This window comes from Gopherus evgoodei, chromosome 13, assembly GCF_007399415.2.
Source record: "Gopherus evgoodei ecotype Sinaloan lineage chromosome 13, rGopEvg1_v1.p, whole genome shotgun sequence".
NCBI lineage: Eukaryota > Metazoa > Chordata > Testudines > Testudinidae > Gopherus > Gopherus evgoodei.
The window spans coordinates 24,257,178-24,278,200 of record NC_044334.1 but is presented as its reverse complement, the minus strand read 5'-3'; the positions used below and the strand labels follow the sequence as shown (position 1 = coordinate 24,278,200).

At 49.7% G+C, this 21,023-nt stretch overlaps 1 protein-coding gene across 1 annotated transcript in view; it reads right to left on the bottom strand.

Annotated features, from left to right (window-relative positions):
* KSR2 (kinase suppressor of ras 2) overlaps positions 1–21,023 on the bottom strand; it is a 288,342-nt gene that overhangs the window by 112,473 nt on the left and 154,846 nt on the right. Inside the window, 4 exon segments of the mRNA XM_030583327.1 lie at positions 1,703–1,801; positions 1,975–2,042; positions 8,400–8,483; positions 11,972–12,041. Coding sequence (XP_030439187.1) covers positions 1,703–1,801; positions 1,975–2,042; positions 8,400–8,483; positions 11,972–12,041 — 321 coding nt within the window.

The window sequence follows — 21,023 nt, the reverse complement described above, 5'->3', positions numbered from 1 at the left end:
TGCGGCATGTCACCATGCCTGGGAAGGTCACACTCCACCCCACCCTCCACCCCCAGGTCAGGGGCAGTTTAAGTGTTTATTCTCTGACTGCTAAAACTCTTTTGCTCTCCTGCTATGAGCACTAGCCCTTGTGGACTGCGAAATCGCTCCACCCTCTCCCATTGCTCCACTAGCACATGTCCAGGGGTGGCCAAGGCAGACAATGGCATAGACTCTGGCTATATTTGAGGCCTCTATCTTGAGCTTCATCCCGATGCAAACTTCTGCCCTGCCACCACTCATGTTTCCGGGATCCCATCCCCATGTCTTAGCTGAGCAGGCAACTGGGCCCTTGCTCCAATGAGCCCTAGCGTGGGGACCTCACTCCCGTTTCAGGACAGTCTCAGACCCCTTTTCGCCAATCTTACCCAACACCTGCCTGCTTTCCTCCTTGCTCCTCCCCAACCTATTTTTCCTATGGCCCCCATTGCCTCCATGTTTAGAAGCTTCTCCGCTTTCCCACAGGGAGCAGGACAGCCCTTCCCTACTTCCACTCGACTCTTAGGTGTAGTTTTCCCAAGGGTGGATTTTATGACGAATTATTGAGCAGCAACCCAGAGCTCTTCCGCCGGGAAGGGCTCCTCACATCTGCTATGATGCTACTACTCCACGGCCCCCCGGGTCTAATATCTCCCAGGACAGTGCTCAACAGTGATACTGGAGTTCTCATGCCTGCAGCCCAGATGAGCACAGTCACCTGCTCTTCCCTGCTCTCTGTTACTGCCAACAGCTCACGGGGACAGAGGAATCAACAAGGAAATAACCTGCCGAAAAGTTGGCATGAGAAATGGTGGACAAAGCCAGCAACTGGAAGGGCAGCTAAGTTAACAAAGAAGCCCCGAGGCTGGGCGAGTAATCATCAGCCCTGTCCAAGACTGCTTGCTCCAGGCCAGGACTTTGGGAGACGCTGGCAGCACTGGCCATTAGTCAGTCTGGGAGCTAGAGAGAACCACAGGGTCTGTTTGAGTCAAAGAGTCACAGAACAAAACTATCCTTTTAATATTCACTCTAGTGGAGTCCTGTCTCTTCCCTACCACCAGGGGTGCTACAGGGAATCCACATGTGAAAAGAAGTGAATCACCTCTGAATTAGATGATGCCCCATTCTGAATTTTAGATTCCAGAGCTCAGCTGGCCTCCTTAGGTGCAAAAAGTAACTTATTTTTTTTTTAAAATAGCAAAAAGGGTTATTCTCAATGACTATGTTTTTAATAATCAGTTGGTATTTAACATACTCTGACGGCCTTATTAGAGCTAAAATTATATGCATATTTTGGAATCTTAATTTCAGTTTATTTTAATTTAAATTAATTCCCCCTAGGTAATCTCAAACCACCACCACCCCCTTTTGCCCTAGGAACATGTAGCCAGAATTTGAATGAACAGAAAAAACTCTTCCTGGTGCAAAGCCTCCCTTCTGGACATGTAAATGTGCCCCGTTCCTTTTCATATTTATGAACAGCGCTCCTGGAGGAGAGGAAAGCAGACAATTTCAATAGCACAATTAGCATCTGAATGTGCCAATGCCTGACATTAACGCTGCTGTTTCATGTCGTGAAATGAGACCCGCATGCATCAACAGAGCCATCGCAGAGCTAGGCTCCCAAACTTCCACCCAGGCCAGCTTTCAATGTTAGCAAAAGGCTCAAACCTGTTGCACTTACCCCGCGTTGTGGGGAATCTGAAAAGAAAAGGTGGCAGGGGGAGGGTGGGTGGAAGTGGTTTGGAATGCAAATCTGCCTCGCATCGGACAGCTCGTCTCCCTATAAGCGGAAAAGACGGTCGGTAACATTTTCAAAAGGGCCTATGTGAGGTAGGAGCCTAAGTCCCACTGGCTGTCAATGGGGATTCAGGCTCCTAACTCACTTAGGCGCTTTTGAAAATTTTTGCCTGGCAAAAACATCAAGGAAGCCAAAGCTAGTAAAGGGGTTCTTACCTCCACGGTGGATGATCAGTATGTGACAGGGCGGGGCCTCTTTGGTGCATTTGTTGTGGCACTTTAGCCTAAGAGAAGAAGCAATAAAAACAAATGTGAAGGCGGATCCATCACAGTCCCCAGATGGAGGTCAGGAGGGACTGTCACACACGGCCCAGCTGAGAACAAGGGAACCTTAACGCAGAAAGAAATGATTTTTGCAGATGGGATGGTGGTGACTTGAGCTAACTTCCAGCTCGCTTTTGTTTCGTGCGGCGTTGTCCGCTCAACGTTGTGGGGGAAGCACCAGGGCTTGGCGGCATCCCGCTGGCTCCACCAGATCCTGCAGCTGTCACTTCAAAAGATGCACCCCCTTCAGCCCCTTTCATCCAAAGATCGGGCTAGATTCACTGTACTAGTAGGTCCAGTGGGTGGAACTGGGGCTGCAGGTCCCAGATGGCAGAAAGGGTCTCCAGAAGGTAGCGGGGGTGGGAGGTACATCTCCCAGAAACAAGAGGGCATTGGCTGGGATGAGAGGAGATGGGGCACCTAGGAGATACACTGGTTTAGCAAATCTGAGTCCATCTGCTTCTATGGGACCATGGCCAGAGTTGGAGCCACTCCCAGCCCAGAAGAGCTGTCAAGAGAGGACGGCTGCAGCACAGCCATTGCTTGCTGCTGGGAGTCAAAACTCCCCCACCCATCCCACGCAGGAGATGAAAAAACACCACAGTCCCATGCAGGTGAATCATGCCTATTGACTCTGAACAGGGGGTGGGGGTATAAAGGATACAGTACAATTCTGATGATCAGAACATCCTGGAGGAAAATAACATGTTCAGCTAGCCACGGGTTTGGGAGAACTGCAATGGGATGATTTTGCCCATCACAGAAATGCAGTTGTCTGCTTAAGAGCCAAAGAGTAGTTTCACAGGGCCCAAGCAACTGGATCACTTTGTGATTACTGACCCCACTCAGACATATAGACAAGGTCTATTTTCCTTCCCCTTCCCAACCAACTTGGGGCATGGGGTGGAGGAGCCGAAAAATGAGCGAACTGCAAAACACATTCTTTAAGCTATCCCCAAACACAGTCTCCTAAGCCAGCTCCCCGGCTAGTGGTCCATGAGCTCTGGGATGCTTCCATTCTCCCCTCTACAGAAATCCCCTGTCATGTGGTAGGTTAACGTGCTGCTGCTCACCCTCCCAGCTCCCCTTCATTAGTAACGGACCCCAGCGCCCAGACGTACATTTGGCTCGGACCAACCCCCTTGAACTGTCAAGTGACTCCTTTGGACGAGGAGGAGGGAGCTTCTAAAGGCACCTGACTACCCAAGTTATCATGAGGGACAACTTTAGCTGGTTAAAGTAACCAGGGAATTTAGGCTGGAGGAATGTAACTCAGTTAGGGTTGCCTCCTTGCTTTTGAAAAGTTCCATGGACTCTAGGCCATAAATGGTTAATGCCTTGATTTACCTCTCACCCAAAATGGTGATCCCTCCCAATGCTGCTCTGTCCTAGTGCCATGCTGGGGGATTGCTTCATTTCCAGCTCACTGTAGCAGTGATACCTAGCCAGTCACCCACAGAATTTCCTCCACCATCAGGACTTTTTTCACCATGGGCTTTCCCAAGAACATCTCTGGTCCAAGCCAGCTTGCATTCTGAGCTCGTTAAAAAGAGGAGCTAAATCTACCTTGGCAAGGCGAGCCAGCCGGCACTCTAGTGGGTCTCTCTGTTCGCTCACTGCTGTGATTCGGCATGGTGAATTGAAGGAGACACCCAAGCACCCTTCCTCTACTAGGAAAACCCAGCAATCTCATTACTGCTCAGAGCTGCGGAAACTGACATTTCTGACAATCCAGCCTGAGACAAAGGGAGCAGAGAGTCGCTCTTTGCTATTTCCTACTGAATATGATCCAGCGCTAATGCTGGGCTGCACTTAATTACAGCATATGGCTGCAGAGGAGAAATATTTAGGTAGCCCCCTGCTCTTCCTCCCTCTGTTTTGCAATTTCTCTCTGCTGCTGCAATGTTCCTTATGGCTTTATTACCAGAACATTTAACAAGAGTGATTAGACCATTTCAAGCTATGATTGATTCATTTAATATTCTATGCAGCCATTAATATTTAACACAGGCGGGAATATGAGTCTACTCAGGGCTCCACCCCTGGTTCAGACATGTAGACATAAGCAGGCTCTTATGCCCCTAAAACCTTTTCACGTGGTCCTAATTAAGAATGTAAGAGTCCCAGCCTTCCATTCTGCCCCAATGGGCCAGAGCAGAGGAGGGCTGTATAAGCATTCAGTGTTCATGCATGGAAAGCAAAGGAAAAAAACAATATTATAAAAGAAACAGGATCAGGGGAGTAAAAAAAAAATAATACAAAAAGAGGCCACAAGTCAATGAGCTGGGTAATGAAAATTCAGGAGCCTCGTGTGTTAGATTTCATTATACATAGATTCCTAGAGGCAGAGCCAAGGATTAATTTGATATTTGAGGCTTTGGGGAAGAGGGAGAGTTGTTTGTTTGGTAACCTGCTTCTTTACAGGGAAGAACAGAGCCAGCGCTGGCTGGGTAGGTAGAAGGTGAGGAACTGGAGTGGTTCGTTAGTGTTTCATTTTTTGTTAAAATCCACAATTAATGTGATTTTTAGTAAGTGCTCGTAGGAGGCTGACACAGAAGCAGACACAGCCTCCTGCATAGTGCGTTTCAATCCCGACATCCAGGTCTGCACTCCTCTTCTTTACTCTTGCTTGGCCAATGCCCCTCAGACCCTCCTGCTGTTTAAAGCAGCGGGTTCCAATCCCACCACCCTGGCTGTTCTAACCCCAGCCCCTCAAACCTCCTTCTGCCGGGTGTCCATTTCTGCCAGTGGGAAGGAGCAATGTTAGCTGCCACTGTTAATCAGAACGATCCATTGCAACGCCATTGCACACAAAAGGGGAGAGGTTTGTCAAGCTGGACAGGACAATATTAACAGAGAATTACATTTAATTCTCAAGAGATTACAAAGGTGTACCAAAAAAAAAAAGTTACAAAAAGTCCTTGGCAATATCACTATCAGAACACTGGGATCAGCTTTAACTACGCAATGCTGTCATGTATTGCAGCAGGTTAAACCTGCCCTCATTCTACTAACTCGATATTTAATTAACATAAAAGTGGCCACCATAAGAAGTGAGCATTGACTCAGTCACAGGGCAGTGACATGGCATATTTCCTAGCCTTAGAAAAGCAAACGATATCTTCGATATCCAGAATAACTCCTGCAGGGTTACTCCAGAATGAGAGCAGTGTAACAAATCAGAATCTGGCCCACTCCTGCTCATCTTTGTGGCCACCGAAGAATGGCCTGTTTCTATTATATCACATCCTAACTGCAATTTGTGTGTGTTTGGGTCCTCTACAGCACAATGAGCTTCCCGGATAAACACGAGCTTGTAAGATTTTTGCTGATGCCATAAATGAGAGATGGCAGCTCAAGGCAACGGTGCCATAAATCGAGACGCATCCAAAGCTCTGAGCTACGCCGCACTCTAGGTAACGCACAATTCATCTTAGTTACTCTCGTCTGCTGGCACAGCTGTTTCGCCTCCTGGCTTGCTCGGCTGCCGAGGAGCCTTGTGAGAAAGCGTTACAGGACGGCAAGTGGAACGCCCCAGGCACGGGGGCGGGAAAGCTCAGAAATCCACAGTGTTGCCCTGCAGAAGGAAACCTGAGAGATATGGAAGAGGTGGTTGGATACTGCAGAGCAACCAACTGCATGTAAAAGGCCTGATCCTGTGAGTTGCACAGTCAGTGGGAACGGAGGGTGCTCACCTTCCAGGAGGTGACTGGCACCTTGCAACAGCCCTCAGAGTTAGGGCCTGATGCTGCTCCTAGTGAGATGGAAGGTACAACTTCCCTTGGCTTAATGTCCAGTCAAAGGATTCTGCTGGCATCACCTAAGCACGGTGTGGATTTTCTGTACTAGTGTGGAAGGACACTACAGACAGATCAACTGGACACAGACCATAGGTCTGCCACACTGTCAGAACCATCGTGAGTCTCTCAGGTCTGGTTATCCCTCCTCCAGCAGTGACACGCAACTGAAACTTCAGAGTAAGACAGTGCATCTCCCCAGCTGTGCAGCCTGCATGTCAGGGAGGGGGGAGAGAATTCCTTCCTATTCTTCCAGGAAGTGTGCATTACACCCCAGAGCAGGAGACTGGACTACCTCTCTCTCAGCTTGCATAGTTACACATGTTATTCCTAGGCATAAAATTACCCCTGTTCTCTATTACTAATGTACTTTCAGATTCAATCACAGAGCTGTACAGCAAATACAATTACTGCAAGGAGTTGATTTATTGCTAGGTAACACAAAAGAGGGCCAGATTCAACCAAGGTGTTCCATGGGCTGAGTCTCGTGGAAAGACAGCAGGAATGGACAGGTTAGCAGCCAGATGCTGATCAGTTGTTGTCCTAGACCTTCCCCTACCCCTCCTCAGCGCTGGAGTCTCTGCCACTGGAATCAAGCAACCTGAGCACAAGTCTCATCAACCATCCTCTGACACTCCAAATTACTAGCCTTCAAAGCAATCTTTCCTCTAGTGAAAGGAGTAGGGTCCTCTCCCAATCAGCTCTTGTCCACCTCCCTCTCCCAAATTGATTCAATGTGATCAGAATTTTGTAATCCTCGTTTTGCACCCTACACAAAAACAAACACATGCCTGCCCGGAGGGAGTGGGAATGGGGGTTACCTCTTCCCTCTCTGGTTAAAGGAAGGCCCCGCAGTTGCCAGCCCAGAGGGCAGGGATTTGTGGAGCAGTAGGGATAGGTCAGTTCGTTAGTTGGGAGAAGGGAGGAGTTCATTCGTTTGCTCTGTGTCCGGCACATTAGAAGGAGGATGTGCTGGGAGGAAGCAGGGTCTGAGTCTGGCTCCCTGGGAAGCGGCTCGGAGCAGAGGAGAGATCTAGGGGGCTATGTTCTCTCTCTCTCTGGAGCTTGGCTGAAGTGAGCTACATTTCAGGGTTTTGCAGTGGTTTTGGCTGAAATATGCAGCATCTTGCACCTTCACCCGCTAACGATGGGCAAAGGAAGCCCTTCTGGATTTGCTGAGCCACTGAAGGGGCAGGTCGTTCTTCATGATCAAATAGAAAAGCTAATGTAAAATGCGCCACACAATGGGGTTTAACCAGCAGGTAGGCCTACAGAATCCTGCCCTGCCCAGCATGTCAGCCTGCTGCAACAGAGGCACCAGCTGGGCTCTGTCAGCCAGGTGCAGCAGCAACCAGCCAGGGAGATCCCCGCCGGGGGGGTGGGGGGAATCCTGACCTTCCAAACTGCGGAGAAAGGCAGCTTCTGAGTGAGGCAGATGCAGCAGGAGTAGAACTGGAGAAGGGGGTCAAGGTAGGTGCCAGGGTCTCCTCAATGCAAGCTAGGACCAGGCTGCTACTACACAGTGACTAGCAGTCTCAGCCTGCATTGTGGGCCTCTCGGTGTGTTCAGCAGTGTTTCAATTCCTGCCCCTCTGCCTGCCTGCTGCAGGCTCTTGTTGCTGAGGAAAGGCAGAAATTTAACAGGACTCAGAGCACGCCAGGTGACTTTCCTGGGAAGCTCAAACACTCAGAGGTTGCTCCCTGGTCTGTTTCGATTTTTAGAATACAGCCCCTGGGGGAGTAAAACACCAAAGTGAGGAGGAGGCACCAGGAGAACGTGATGGGAAATCAAAAGGCTTCCTGAGAATTGTTATCAGCTGAGGGGGCATTTGGTGCACAGTGGGAACTGCCCTTGCTGTTTCAGGTCAGCGTGTAGTGGACAGGTGCCTGAGCTCTTGAAAATCAATCCTCACGATTGGCCACCCTGAGCGGCACGCTCAGCAGAGAGCTGAACAGGCTGGGGAACCTGAACAAACTTCTCCTCTGACCTAGCAGGGCCGGTTTTAGCAAGTGCGGGGCCTGATTTTTACTCACCCGGCGGCGCTCCAGGTCTTCAGCGGCACTCAAGGACCCACCGCCGAAGACCCGGAGTGACTGAAGGGCCCACCACCAAAATGCTGCCAAAGACCCCCCCGGAGTGCAGCCGGGTGGGTAAAAATTACAAAGGCACCGGCACGGGGCCCTCTTAGGCGCCAATGCAGGGCCTGATTCCAGGAAATCAGGTGAATCAGTGTAAAGCCAGCCCTGCGACCTAGGACTGGTGATGTTGAGCTGCACAGGCAGGGCCGTGTGGAGGAATTGGTGGATGAACTCTGGGCTTCAGCCATTAGGTGCGTTTTGCTTATCTCAAAGTCATGGAAAGACTTTTTCATGCAGATGAGAAGGGAGACAATGGCAGACCCCAGGTACGCCTGAGCCCCATTCAGAAAAAACACACCCAGAGCGCTCAGGAGATGACGGCCCAGTCATTCCCTTTGCAACATTAAGCAACAACAAAGCCAGCTTAGAAACCGTGACGTACTTGCAGTTTTTACATTTTAATCCAAACAACATTCCTTTCCCACAGACGGTGCATGTCTGAGACATCCAATACTTGGTGGAAAATCTGCAGAGGAAAACATCAGATAAGCGTTAAGAACAAACAAGATTGCTATGCCCTACCCCGAGTGGAGAAACTCTTTATTTATAAGCACCGCTACCTTCTGCGTTTTAGCCCCCTCTGGAGTCTGGTCCAGCGAGCAGTTAAGCCAAAACAAAAACCAGAGCGGTGAGTTTCCTGCAGCAGTCCCAGTGCAAAAAGCAGCAGGGTAGACTTTCCCGCTTGGCCTGGATCTCCAGCTCTGAGACCTACCCCCAGGCCAGGTCTCACAGCCCAAGCGAGAGCATCTTCACTGCTATTTTTAGTGCTGCAGTGTGAGCTTCATAAGCCCAAATCTGCAGACCCGGGTTCTGAAATTCGCCCCCGCTGGTGTCTTATTGCAGTGCAGACAGACCGTAGAGCTCAGGCCTCGCCACCTAGCTGGAGGCGGGTGGAAATGGCGTTTGACAGACATTGACTTCAGCGAAGGAGGAAGGAGAAGGAACTGGGAAATTTGAAGGGGTTTGACAATTACAAACTAGATCCCCCTTCATGTTTATCTGCCCTTAGCCACAGCCACATCAGTCAATTTGTCAGTCTGTCTTAAACAGACGGGGCTCATTTTGATCTTTGTCAGCCCACTAGAAACTCATCCCTAGTGTGTCCACAATGAAGTCGGTGGAGTTACAGCAGGGATGAGTTTGGCCCATTCTGTGCAACCTTCAGCTAGGGACCATGAATCCTAAGCACCCATGGGACTGTGCCCAAGTGGCTGGGATTTAGCAGCATCCTCCCGCCAAAGGCACAGACCGGGCAGGGCGCTCACACAAGTGAAAGCCAGTATGACTGACAGGAACAGAGTTTTTGGTTCAGTGGCCCTACCAAAATATTTTGGGGGAGGGGGGCGGAATTGTTTCAAGTCAAACAAAACATTTTATATAATTTTCCAGGGTTTTAACATGTTAATAAAAATAGAAGGAAAATTTGAAACAAAAAGTCATTTTAAATCAAAATGTTTCAACTTTTCCAGAACTTTTGGGGGGGGGGGGCGTGGGAGGGATGTGGAGAATTTAACATGAATTTCTGAAATGTTTCAGTGCCCAAATCTGCATTTTTCAGTAAAAATAAAAAAGTTTTGTCCAAACTTTTTTTTACTATATGCAGGAGCCACATAAAGGAGAACCCAAATAGACGTGTTCTGTATAGAACCATCTCAAAGTATCCACCAGGCAGCACAGAGCTAAGCTGGAACAGCTGTCGTGGAAAGGCATTTCCCAGCTAACTACCCAAAGCTAAAAGAAGCGGGTGGCCTCCCGGTGAAGGCTCTACACTCAGAAGAGGCTTCAGCTCCCAGCTCATGGACTCCCTGTGTGATCCAACTAGTCCCTTCATCTCCGTGTCTCAGTCCCCACCTGTAAAATGGGTATTAAAACACTCCCTGGCCTCACCCGTTTGCCTGGTCGAGTTGGATTGGAAGCTCTTTGGGGCAGGGAACGTCTGCCTGCCAAGGGGGCTCCGATCACTGCTGGGGTCCCAAGGCATACAAACAACTCCCAACGATTGGATAGGGAAAGTACATAACTGCAAGCACCCTTGAGGAGGTCTGGAAAGGAGTCGCCCTCACTGCAGGGTGAGGATGGGCAGAACGAGAGACGCTTCCCACTCCAGCTAGATGAATGCTCTGATTTGGGGGAGGGGTAGATATGAAAGCAGCAAACTGCTGGTGCGGAGTTTACTGCAGGGTGGCAGGCCACAGGTAACAGACAATCTCTATCGACCTCAGCTCAAGCCTTGTCTAAACTGCATATCACCTGAAATGGAAGTGGAATGTGCTCCTAGAATGCTGTGACTACACGTTAGAAGTAGAAGGGGATCTAGGGTGACCAGATGTCCGATTTTATAGGGACAGTCCCGATTTTTGGGTCTTTCTCTTCTATAAGTTCCTATCACCCCCCACCCCCTGTCCTGATTTTTCACATTTGCTATCTGGTCACCCTAAGGGGATCCCTCTGCACCCCCTCCTGCCCTGCCCACTAGCTCTGCGCTGCAGAAAGAGAAACAATGGGGCTTATTGCCCCTGGCCTGGCCTGGGTCAGAAGTTTTAACTCAGTAAATTACACAATCCAGGAAGCAGCTCAGAAGCGTTCTGCCCTCTGCAACTAGTTTTCTCTCTGGTTTGGAGATGAAGGGAATTGATGTGGCCACATTTATGCTCTTTCATGCTGGCAACTGGGAGTTTAGTGCAGTCCGAGTTATGTGGCTGAACAGATGCTCCATGTTTCAGCCCATCAAACCCCTGACCAGCAAGCTTGGGGGCACTAGGGCATGATGACCACCAGAGGGTTTTTCCTCACCCGTGCCTTAGAGGCCGGGGACAGTGGCTCAGCTGTAATGTCACGTGAGTAGTGCAGATTTGGAGGAGCTGAGGATCTAGCTCCATGACGTTTAGGGAGAGGGTGATGAAGCTGACGAGTTTCCCCTTTGCTTCACCGTCCCCACAACCTTAATATATTGCTGGGCATTTCTGTTATGGCAGCCTGCCACTTCCTGCTGCCGTGGGACTCAAGAAAGGAGCACCGAGGTCTGACAGCCGGGCACAATTTGAGAGGAGATGTGTGACAGGGGGCTCTGACCAGCCTGCCCCCGTCCAGTCAGTCAGGCTGGCATGAACATGTCAGGGGCCCCCGGGGGCTAAAGCAAAATGTAAACCTCCCCCAGCTACCTACTCAGTAAGGCTGGGAGGGGAGAGATCAGGTCTCTGACAGCAAGTTCCCAGCAAGGAGATTCCTATTCAGGGCTGGTGTGAAACCCCAAACAACAGAGCCAGTGGCTTCTAACAAGAACAGCTTCTCTTCTGCGTGCAAAGCTGTGACACAAACAGATTAGATACTGTAGCTGCCTTGGCGAATCTGCTGCCTGTGTGAGACGTTTGTCTCCCGGGCTCACTCCTTTTCCCCTTCGCTCCATCTTGAATTACAATATTCAGGATGGTTAGGACTTGAAGCTGGATTGCTATAGGAAAGCACTCCGCATCCCTCCCCATGCACCACATGTTTTTCAGCAACATCTGACTTACTCTGGCTTTCCCTGGGTCCTTTGCAACAGCGCTCCCTAGGGTGTGTTAGCTTTTTTGCTCGGGGCAGGGGCTGTCTTTCAGTAGGTTTGTACTGTACCTAGCACCATGGGCTCCCAGTCTATGACTGGAGTCCCTATGTGCTACACACATTTTCTGGATCTCAGCTCTCAGTCTTTACAACGGTCAGTTTTGAAGTTTGTTCATGGGTCAAAATCAAATGCGAATAAATTGCTGGGTCAGGTGTGAAGCTCTCTCTCTCTCTCACACACACATACCAGGGGCATGCCTCTGCCCTGGATGATGGGGGCCAAGGGGCTGCGGAGAATAGGATAGAGAATACTACAGAATAGAAAGGCTGTTGCCTGCAACTACAGGAACCTGGTGTTCAAGTGCGAATTCCTGGGACACATTCGTGTGGCACTTCTCAGAAATACTGTACCTGTGTTTGATTGAGTTTCCTAGATCACGGCGGGGAATCTGTGGGGACCAGCGAGGCACTGACAGTGTATCTGCAGGGTGAGAAGATAGAACAGAAACAAACAAGGATTAATAAAGGAGAAGGTCAGACGTTACTCTCTGAACAGAGGAGCATGTAGCCGCACTACAACCAAAGAGAGAGGGGCATCAGTTACCACAGGGATATAACGAGAATCCTGCAAGTCTGCGGATATCTGCGGCCCATGTATGCGAATCGTGGATGGATGCAGATCCAAATTTTATATTTAGAGGCCCGCAAGTCCGCTGATATCTGCTTTCTATCCAGGGAGAACCGCATCCACAGAGGTGGATATCCACGGGCCATATTTGCGGATCAGATGTGGATACAAATTTTGTACCTGCACAGGGCTCTAATTGTAACCAGACAGCCTGAGAGAAAATGAAAAAATCTTTACCCGAACAATATTTTCACCAAACCCAGCCAAGTCCAAATTGCACTGAAGACCTGGTCTGGGCGTGAGGATGGAGGTGGGATGACACTGCATTCCGACTTGGGAAAGCATGTAAGTGCCACCCTGCCGCCCCCACGCCTTTTATTGCTAATTTTACAGGTCAGAAAGATCCAGAGTTATTTGTTCTCTATCAAATGCAGTCCATTCTTGCATTTCTCCTACTGACTTCATTTGCTAAGCCGCTGAGCAAGTACTGCAGGGTCAGATCCTTAACTCAGCTAAGGAAGCAGCTTCTTCTCCCCTCTCACTCACAAGAATCAAACAAGATCAATAAGAAAGTAACTAGTTTTATACAGGCAGGAGGGGTTTAACCCAGAGGAAGAGAGAAGTATGCATGGATTTGCACCAGTTGATTACTCTTCCAAGATATATTCAGTCCAGCACACACACAGTCTCTGGTCAGCTGGGAACACAAATCTGTTAGAGATAGTTAATGATTTCCAAACAAGAAAGGGAAGATGAAGCCTAACCGGCAACTCAGTTTATTAATAAGGAATCACATACTTGTGACTGTATCTCTATCTTAACAAAAAGCCAAATGTCAACCTCTTAGAAACCAATTTAACTACTGTTCAAATCATAGAAGATTAGGGTTGGAAGAGGCCTCAGGAGGTCATCTAGTCCAACCCCTTGCTCAAAGCAGGACCAACCCCAACTAAATCATCCCAGCCAGGGCTTTGTCAAGCTGGGCCTTAAAAACCTCTAAGGATGGAGATTCCACTACCTCCCTAGGTAACCCATTCCAGTGCTTCACCACCCTCCTAGTGAAATAGTGTTTCCTAATATCCAGCCTAGACTTCCCCCACTGCAACTTGAGACTCCTTGTTCTGTCATCTGCCACCACTGAGAACAACCGAGCTCCATCCTTTTTGGAACCCCCCTTCAGGTAGTTGAAGACTGCTATCAAATCTTCCCTCATTCTTCTCTTCTGTAGACTAAACAAGCCCAATTCCCTCAGCCTGTCCTCGTAAGTCATGTGCCTCAGCCCCCTAATCATTTTCATTGCCCTCCACTGGACTTTCTCCAATTTGTCCACATCCTTTCTGTAGTGGGGAACCCAAAACTGGATGCAATAGTCCAGATGTGGCCTCACCAGTGCCGAATAGAGGGGAATAATCACTTCCCTCGATCTGCTGGCAATGTTCCTACTAATGCAGCCAAATATGTTGTTAGCCTTCTTGGCAACAAGGGCCCACTGCTGACTCATATTCAGTTTCTCATCCACTGTAATCCCCAGGTCCTTTTCTACAGAACTGCCACTTAGCCAGTCAGTCCCCAGTCTGTAGCAGTGCATGGGATTCTTCTGTCCTAAGTGCAAGACTCTGCACTTGTTCTTGTTGAATCTCATCAGATTTCTTTTGGCCCAATCCTCCAATTTGTCTAGGTCACTCTGGACCCTATCCTTACCCTCCAGTGTAGTCTTCCCTACGTCTTCCCCCCAGCTTAGTGTCATCCTCAAACTTGCTGAGGAAGCAATCCATCCCATAATCCAGATCATTAATGAAGATGTTGAACAAAACCAGTCCCAGGACCAACCCCTGGGGCACATCACTTGATACCAGCTGCCACCTAGACATCGAGCCATTGATCACTACCCACTGAGCCTGACGATCTAACCAGCTTTCTACCAACCTTATAGACCATTCATCCAGCTCAAACTTCTTTAACTTGCTGGCAAGAATAGCATGATTACAAATAAAAAAGACCTCTTTTGCATTTCCCTTCTGAGAGAAAAGGGAAGAAAAGGGTAGTGGGAGCACCTTGCTCCTTGCTGGCTGATCTGGTTGGGGTAGGTAAGTCATTGCCAAGCCAGCCATCGAGTTCATCGTGTTTGTGTCATGCACAGATGTGCAACACACACACAATTGGCCCGATTAATTGCCCATCAAACCAACGGAAAGCCTCCCACTCACTTTGATGGGCTTTGAATCAGCCCCTGAAACACAAAGAGCCTCATTCTCCTCTCACTTGTCTTGGTGTAAATCAGGAGTGATTATTCTACTGAAGTCCCTGGTGTTACACTGGACTAGTAGTGATGTCAGGAAGTGCAGAACTGGGCCCAAATCATTGATATCCTCTCTGATGCAAATGAGTTGGAGGTGTTAGAGGAACGGTTAGAATGAGCAGTGCAATATTTTCCTCCTGGGTGGGGAAGACATGGTGGATCCATGTGGGAAGACCCTGGCCTGCAGCCAAGCAAATCTGGTGGCAGAATCGAGACCAGAGGATCAGGGACCAGTCCTAGCATACCAAGGGACCAGGCCTAGCAGACCGAGGGGCAGTGAGCCAGTAACAAATTAAGGGCCAAGCACTGCTCAGAGCTGCAGCTCCACTGGAGCCCACAGGGCTGCAATGGAAGAGAGCCGGGAGGAGGAGAACAAGGAATTCCCTGAGTTGTGGCAGGGGAGTGAAGAGAAAGTGCCTCTTCCCTGCAAAGACTGAGAGGAAGACTGAGGAGTCCAGAGGGAGAAGCCGGGTGGAAGAGAATATAAAAGTTGTGGACTTCCTGGCTATTCCCTGGCAGTGCCGCACTCCTTAGAGGACACTGAAGCCAGGTGGCTGTAACCTGTACCAAGGGCCTAGCCAGATGTCCTGAGAGCGAGAATGTGCGCTCCTTCCCCTCCCAGTCCCTGCGCTGGCACTGAACTGATCCACAGATTCAAAGCCCAAAAGGGACCTCTAACAGATACAGCCATTTCCTGCACTATCTGTGGGAGATCTTACTGTACTAGGAGTATGTACCATTGTGGGCCAGGGACTGTATGTAATTCCAGGGGGAAGTGTGACCACAGCCCTCCAGGAATTCAGAACAGTGGGGGATGATTAGACAAATTCATTCAGCTTGTAACAACTCCAGAGAGGTACCACCACATGGAGAGACTCTACTGGCTCAAACTGGATTCTCCAGAGACCAACAGACAAAGAAGGAACTTTTGGATAAACAGCCTGAGTTTAAACTGATTTGGTGCCTTCGTTCTGATCCAGCAAACAGACAGGACTTGCTGTCCAAGGGGACCTCAAATCCTTCCTGAGAGGGGTTGGAAGGACTTTTGCCTAATGCGGCCCCACGGTAAGCTTTTAGCATGCGTATAAGAACTTTGATGGGTTTTTATACATTTTCTCTGTAATACTTTCCCCTTAAGAATGAATGTGCTTGCTTATAAGGGTTGTGCGGTAACTTACAATGTCTGGCAATTACAGCTGTGCATAGCCTTAGAAGAGAACAGCCCCAGGTCTGTTTAGGCAGCCTGACTTGCTGGGGATATGGCAGTGCAGGCAGGGAACCATGTAGCCTTGAAAAACCCTGCTCAGGAGGGAGAGAGACGTAGGTCTCTGCCCAGGAGAGGTGACAAGCCTAGAGTGGGTGCTCTTGCTGGACCACGGAGGGGGAACATAGAAGCAGTTGCCTGAACTGTGAGAGGTCATCCAGTCTGACCTCCTGCATAACAGGCCCCAGAACCTCCCCCGTCATTCCTGCCTCCAGCTGGAGTCATTTCTGGTTGAGCTACAGCATCTCTCCGAGAAAGACATCCAGTCTGGGGAGCAGATGTCAGTCTTCCTCTGACCTTAGCCCTTGGAAAGGAAGCAGGCTGGGAGCTGCTCACTCTGCTCTGGCAAGTGCAGCTGCAGAGGCAGGCCTGCTAATGACAAACGGTTTCAGAGACTCCCACGCACAAACAGTAACCAATAGCGATTCTCTGCAGTCAAAAAGCTGTCCATCACGGATGTAAGCCCAGACCACCAGACTTATCACCGAGGGCTGCAAGCCAGAACCTAGCTGCAATCCCAGCGGTTTAGTCAGTATGCCAACCAATCCCTCACTAAACATACTTTCAATAAGCCGTGAGTACCTTTGTTTGCTTTAATATCCCATTTTAATATATCAAGCTGAGGTGTGTTTTAATTACACGCTACTCCTGAAGGTTACATTTACATGCCACTTCCTGTGCAAAGTTAACTCGCCACATGCTTCACTCGAGGGGCGGGAAACAGTCGTTACCAATAGTATTTATTATGGATTTGGGGCATGATTCAGGTCAACTTACAGCTACCACAGTAACTACTGCAGTGGTGCAGGAGCACACTTCCTCTCTTGGGTCGGTGGTGTGCGTCCTCACCAGGAGCACTTCCATCAAGTACAGGCTCCCAAGCTCCCAGCAGGCTGCGCCCCCCCTCGGCTCCCCATTCCCCACTGGGAGCAGGGGGAAAGCCACCCAGGGCTCTTCGCCCCCCTGTTCCCTGCCGGGAGCAGGGGGAGGCCCCCTGGGGCTCTGTGTCCCTGGGGAGTGGGGTCCAGCTGTCCCGGCTTCTCACCGCCACCATCCCCCAAGATAGGATGGGAGCCGGGGGGGTCGGTGAGCAGACAGTGTGAAAAATCAGGATCGGGAGTGGGGGGGTAATAGGTGCCTATATCAAACAAAGCCCCAAATATGGGGGCTGCCCCTATAAAATTGGGACATCTGGTCACCCTAGAGCAGGTCCAGCCTCCCAGCTTTCCTAGGGAGCTGGGGCCAGCTGGGCTCATGCTGCCCAGCTTCCTTGTCAAGTGCACAGCTCCTGCCCATCCCTCCCTCTGGAGCACCACTTGGGGAAAGAGCTTCCCTAACTCCCAGTCACTGGGATGGATGGACCTTCACGCCCCTGTGGAATGCCCCTGAAGGCAACAGAACTCCACACAAGGCTGAGGGTCAGTCCATATAGGTCCCTCTGTGGGACCAGGGACTTAGTGAGGGCTGGGGTTGCCAGGTGTCCAGTTTATGGCCAGAAAACCCGGTGGAAAAGGGACCCTGGCAGCTCTGGTCAGCACCACTGACTAGGCCATTAAAAGTCCGGTTGGCGCGGGGCTGGCAGGCTCCCTACCTGGTTCCACGCGGCTCCCAGAACTGGCGACATGTCCCTCCAGCTCCTAAGTGTAGGGGCAGCCATGGGGGCTCTACGTGCTGCCCCCGCCCCAAGCACCGGCTCCGCAGCTCCCATTGGCCAGAAACCCTGGCCAATGGGAGCTGCAGGTGCAGTGCCTGCGGGCAAGGGCGGTGCGCAGAGCCAGGGGGTACCACACAGAGCCAGGGGGACATGCTGGCCTTCCCGGGAGCCACCTGAAGTAAGCGCCGCCCAGAGCCTGCACCCCTCGCCCCCCACGCATCCCAACCCCCTACCCCAGACCGTAGGCCCCTCCTATACCCTGAACCCCTCATTTCTGGCCCGACCCCAAAGCCTGCACTCCCAGCCAGAGCCCTCACTTCCTCCCACACCCCAAGCCAGTGAAAATGAGCAAGTGAGTGAGGGTGGGGGACAGCGAGCGACAGAGGGAGGGGGTGGAGTGAGTGGAGGGTGGAACCTCAGAGAAGAGGCAGGAAAGGGGCATGGTGTTGGGTTTTCAGCAATTAGAAAGTTGGCAGCCCTAGTGAGGGCCCAGAGCTGGGAGTAAAGGTCTCAGCAAGTAAAATAATACTTAGCTACCTCGCAGGGATGTGAGCTGCTCTGAGCAACTCAGATGAAGAGTATTCTAGGGGCCAGATCCTCAGCAGGGGCCTTAATCGGCGTAGCTCCAATGACTTCAATGCAGCTACACTGATTTATACCAAACCAGGATTTGGCCCTAGGAGCGCAAAGTGCTCTTATTTTCATAAATGCCATTTTCTTGTCAGTAAATCGTATTATACAAACGAGCATCCCTCTCTCCCTCAGTTCTTTATTAATCGAACACGTGAGCAATTACAGCTACAGTCCCAGAGTTAAATTAAAACCTCCACTTTACCATCTACGATTGATTTCAGCTAACTTTCAGCTGGCCTCAATTAAATCCCGCTATGGTAGGGAGAGGGGGAAAAAAGAAGCACAAGGATGGTTGAAGTATTTAATTACCTTCTACAATGTGCTCGTTGCAAAATTTATTAAATTGTAGCAGGGTTTTTAACCTCCTAACAAAACGATGAGAGACCTACATGATTCACAGGTAATTATTTTCATTACAGGGATGATCTATGAAGGATCTGAGATGTTCACAATAGACCCACTGTTTTCAAGAGAGAAGGCAACCAGAGTGGGAAGGCAGAAGGGCACAGGAAAGCTTTACATTGTAGCCAGAAACAACCTGAAGGATTTCAGGTACCTCTGAGTTAATTGTAGACTCTCCCCTCTAATCTGGGGGAGAGACGTAGATGTGGAGAGATGTCCATTTCTCCTTCTCCTGGCCTGATTTAGGGTGACCAGATAGCAAGTGTGAAAAATCAGGACAGGGATGGAGGAGTAAATAGGTGTGTATATAAGACAAGGCCCCAAATATCGGGACTGTCCCTATAAAATCAGGACATCTGGTCATCCTATCTGACATGACTTCAGTGGCAAGCTCCAGAAGGAAGATTGGAGATGGTTTCTGAAAGGGGAAGCAGCTTTCTCTCTTCCACCTAGCAAGAGGAGCCTAACGTTCTGAGATAAAAGAAACATGATGAACGGAAATAAAAGGAATATCAGGACAAAAATTCAGGCCTGGCTGTAGGATGGAGAGGAATGTAGACTCAAGGCATGTCTTGGATAATCAGGGATGGGTTTTGGAGAGGATCTGTGTATGTTAAAGACAAAAAGACATCCTTTAAAAAATGGAAGTGAGACTCTACTGAGGAAAACAGAAACGAGCATCAACTCTGGCAAGTCAAGGGTAAAAATATAATTAGGCAACCCAAAAGACAATTTGAAGAGCAACTAGTTTAAGTATCAGAAGCTGGAAGCCTGCCAAACTATCGGCAAGGCAATGGGACAATCAAGATGCTAAAAGAGCAAGACCTGGCCATTGTGGAGAGGTAAATGAATTCTGTGCGTCAGTCTTCACTGCAGAGAATGTGATGGGGATTCTCTCACCCAAGCCCTTCTTTTTAGGTGACAAATCTGAGGAAGTGTCCCAGATTGAGGTGTCAATAAAGGAGGTTTTGGAACAAACTGGTAAATTGATAACAGGACTACGTCCCTGGGGCCAGATGGGATCCAGCCAGGAGTTCTGAAGGAACTCAGATATGAAACTGCAGAACTAAGGAGGAAGCATCAGCAGCAAGCCGTGTGGCAGTGGAGGGAGGGAAAAGGATTGAGATTGGGGAAAATGCATGGAAATGAAAAGGGAGGGAAAAAAAGAGGGAGGCATTAGAAAAGGAGAGAAGGCAATGACTATCAGGAGAAGCCATGAGAGTCATCCATCCGACAATCCACCCCAAAGGGGGGATCCCAGCAAGAAAGGTTGGGGTCCACTGCCGCACCCCATTAATGCCAGATGATGGAGCGCTGCAGGGCCAGTGCCCTGGCAACACTGAACAAGACCCCTAACAATGCCATCTCCGACGTGAAAAAGAGATGTTCCACTCAGCTGAGCCATCCACAATGCTGGGTCAGAATATCCTGGTTTCTTGCACGCCCATTTTGTAATTAATCATAACATCACCACCCCTACCCCCAAAACAGCTAGCAATGGGCTGTGCAGCTGTAGGCCAGGCATGAATTATTTGTCATCGGGAGTGGAAAAGCAAGGAAGACAATGCTCAGTGGAAGTGACTAGCTGGTACAATGACACCGAATGGCTCTCCACTGATGATGCTGAATGTTCATCTCTGTATGGACATGAGCTGACACCTGCTTGCCAGCAACACTCATGCCCACGTGCTGTGACAGCTCTGCTCATAGAGGGCAGTGCTACCTCTCTCACACACTGTGTATTTATAGTTAGGGAGGGCAACACTGAATCAGAATCCACCCTCAGAAGCTACCTGGATATTTAATATAAACACCGAAGGGCTGAACTAGTGGTTTCAGAGACACTATCAATGAAAAGAGGCATTAGCACAGATTAACTCTCTCCTCACCTTCGCCTAAATAAATGCAGTGGGGGAAACTAAGCCTAAGAGACACCAATCCTCCTGTGAGAACACCTGAGATTGGACTGTGCAAAAATCCACATTCAAATTAAAATCCAGATTGGGTTCACAGATTGGTCTGCGTTCTTTACCAGGATGAATCCCAATACCCCAAACATCCTGAACACTGGGCAAGTTCAGACCCAAATTGCAAACCTTCTTGTTCAATATGCAGGATGCAAAGTTGAGATCTGGGTCCTGTGTTAGGACCTAGGTTTCTTTCAGGTGTGTCTAATTGTGTTCATGTGTGTCACCCGTTTGCTGCAGGACCTTTGGCAAGCCCCTTAACCGCAGTCCCCCAATTTCCCCATCTGTTGAATAGCACACTACTACTTACCTATCTCGCGGGAGGTTGTGGGAGGGGGCAAAGACCACATAACGCTCTTCGGGCTGGAAAGATAAAGTGTGCCCACTCTCACAGTCCACTTCCAATGTACGTGGGTGCCAGTGGAGTGGCAGCTGCTCCCAGCACCATCATTAAGGAGCTACACCATGAAATCTCCTAGGCCAATCCCAGAGCTGCTTGTCTATAGCCCTGCACAGGGGGAGGGTTTTTTAAGGAAGTGTCAGGCACTTTTCTGAGTACACTGGTTTTGTGCTTCCTGAAGTTCCATTCACTGACTGGCTTTAAACATTTACCAGT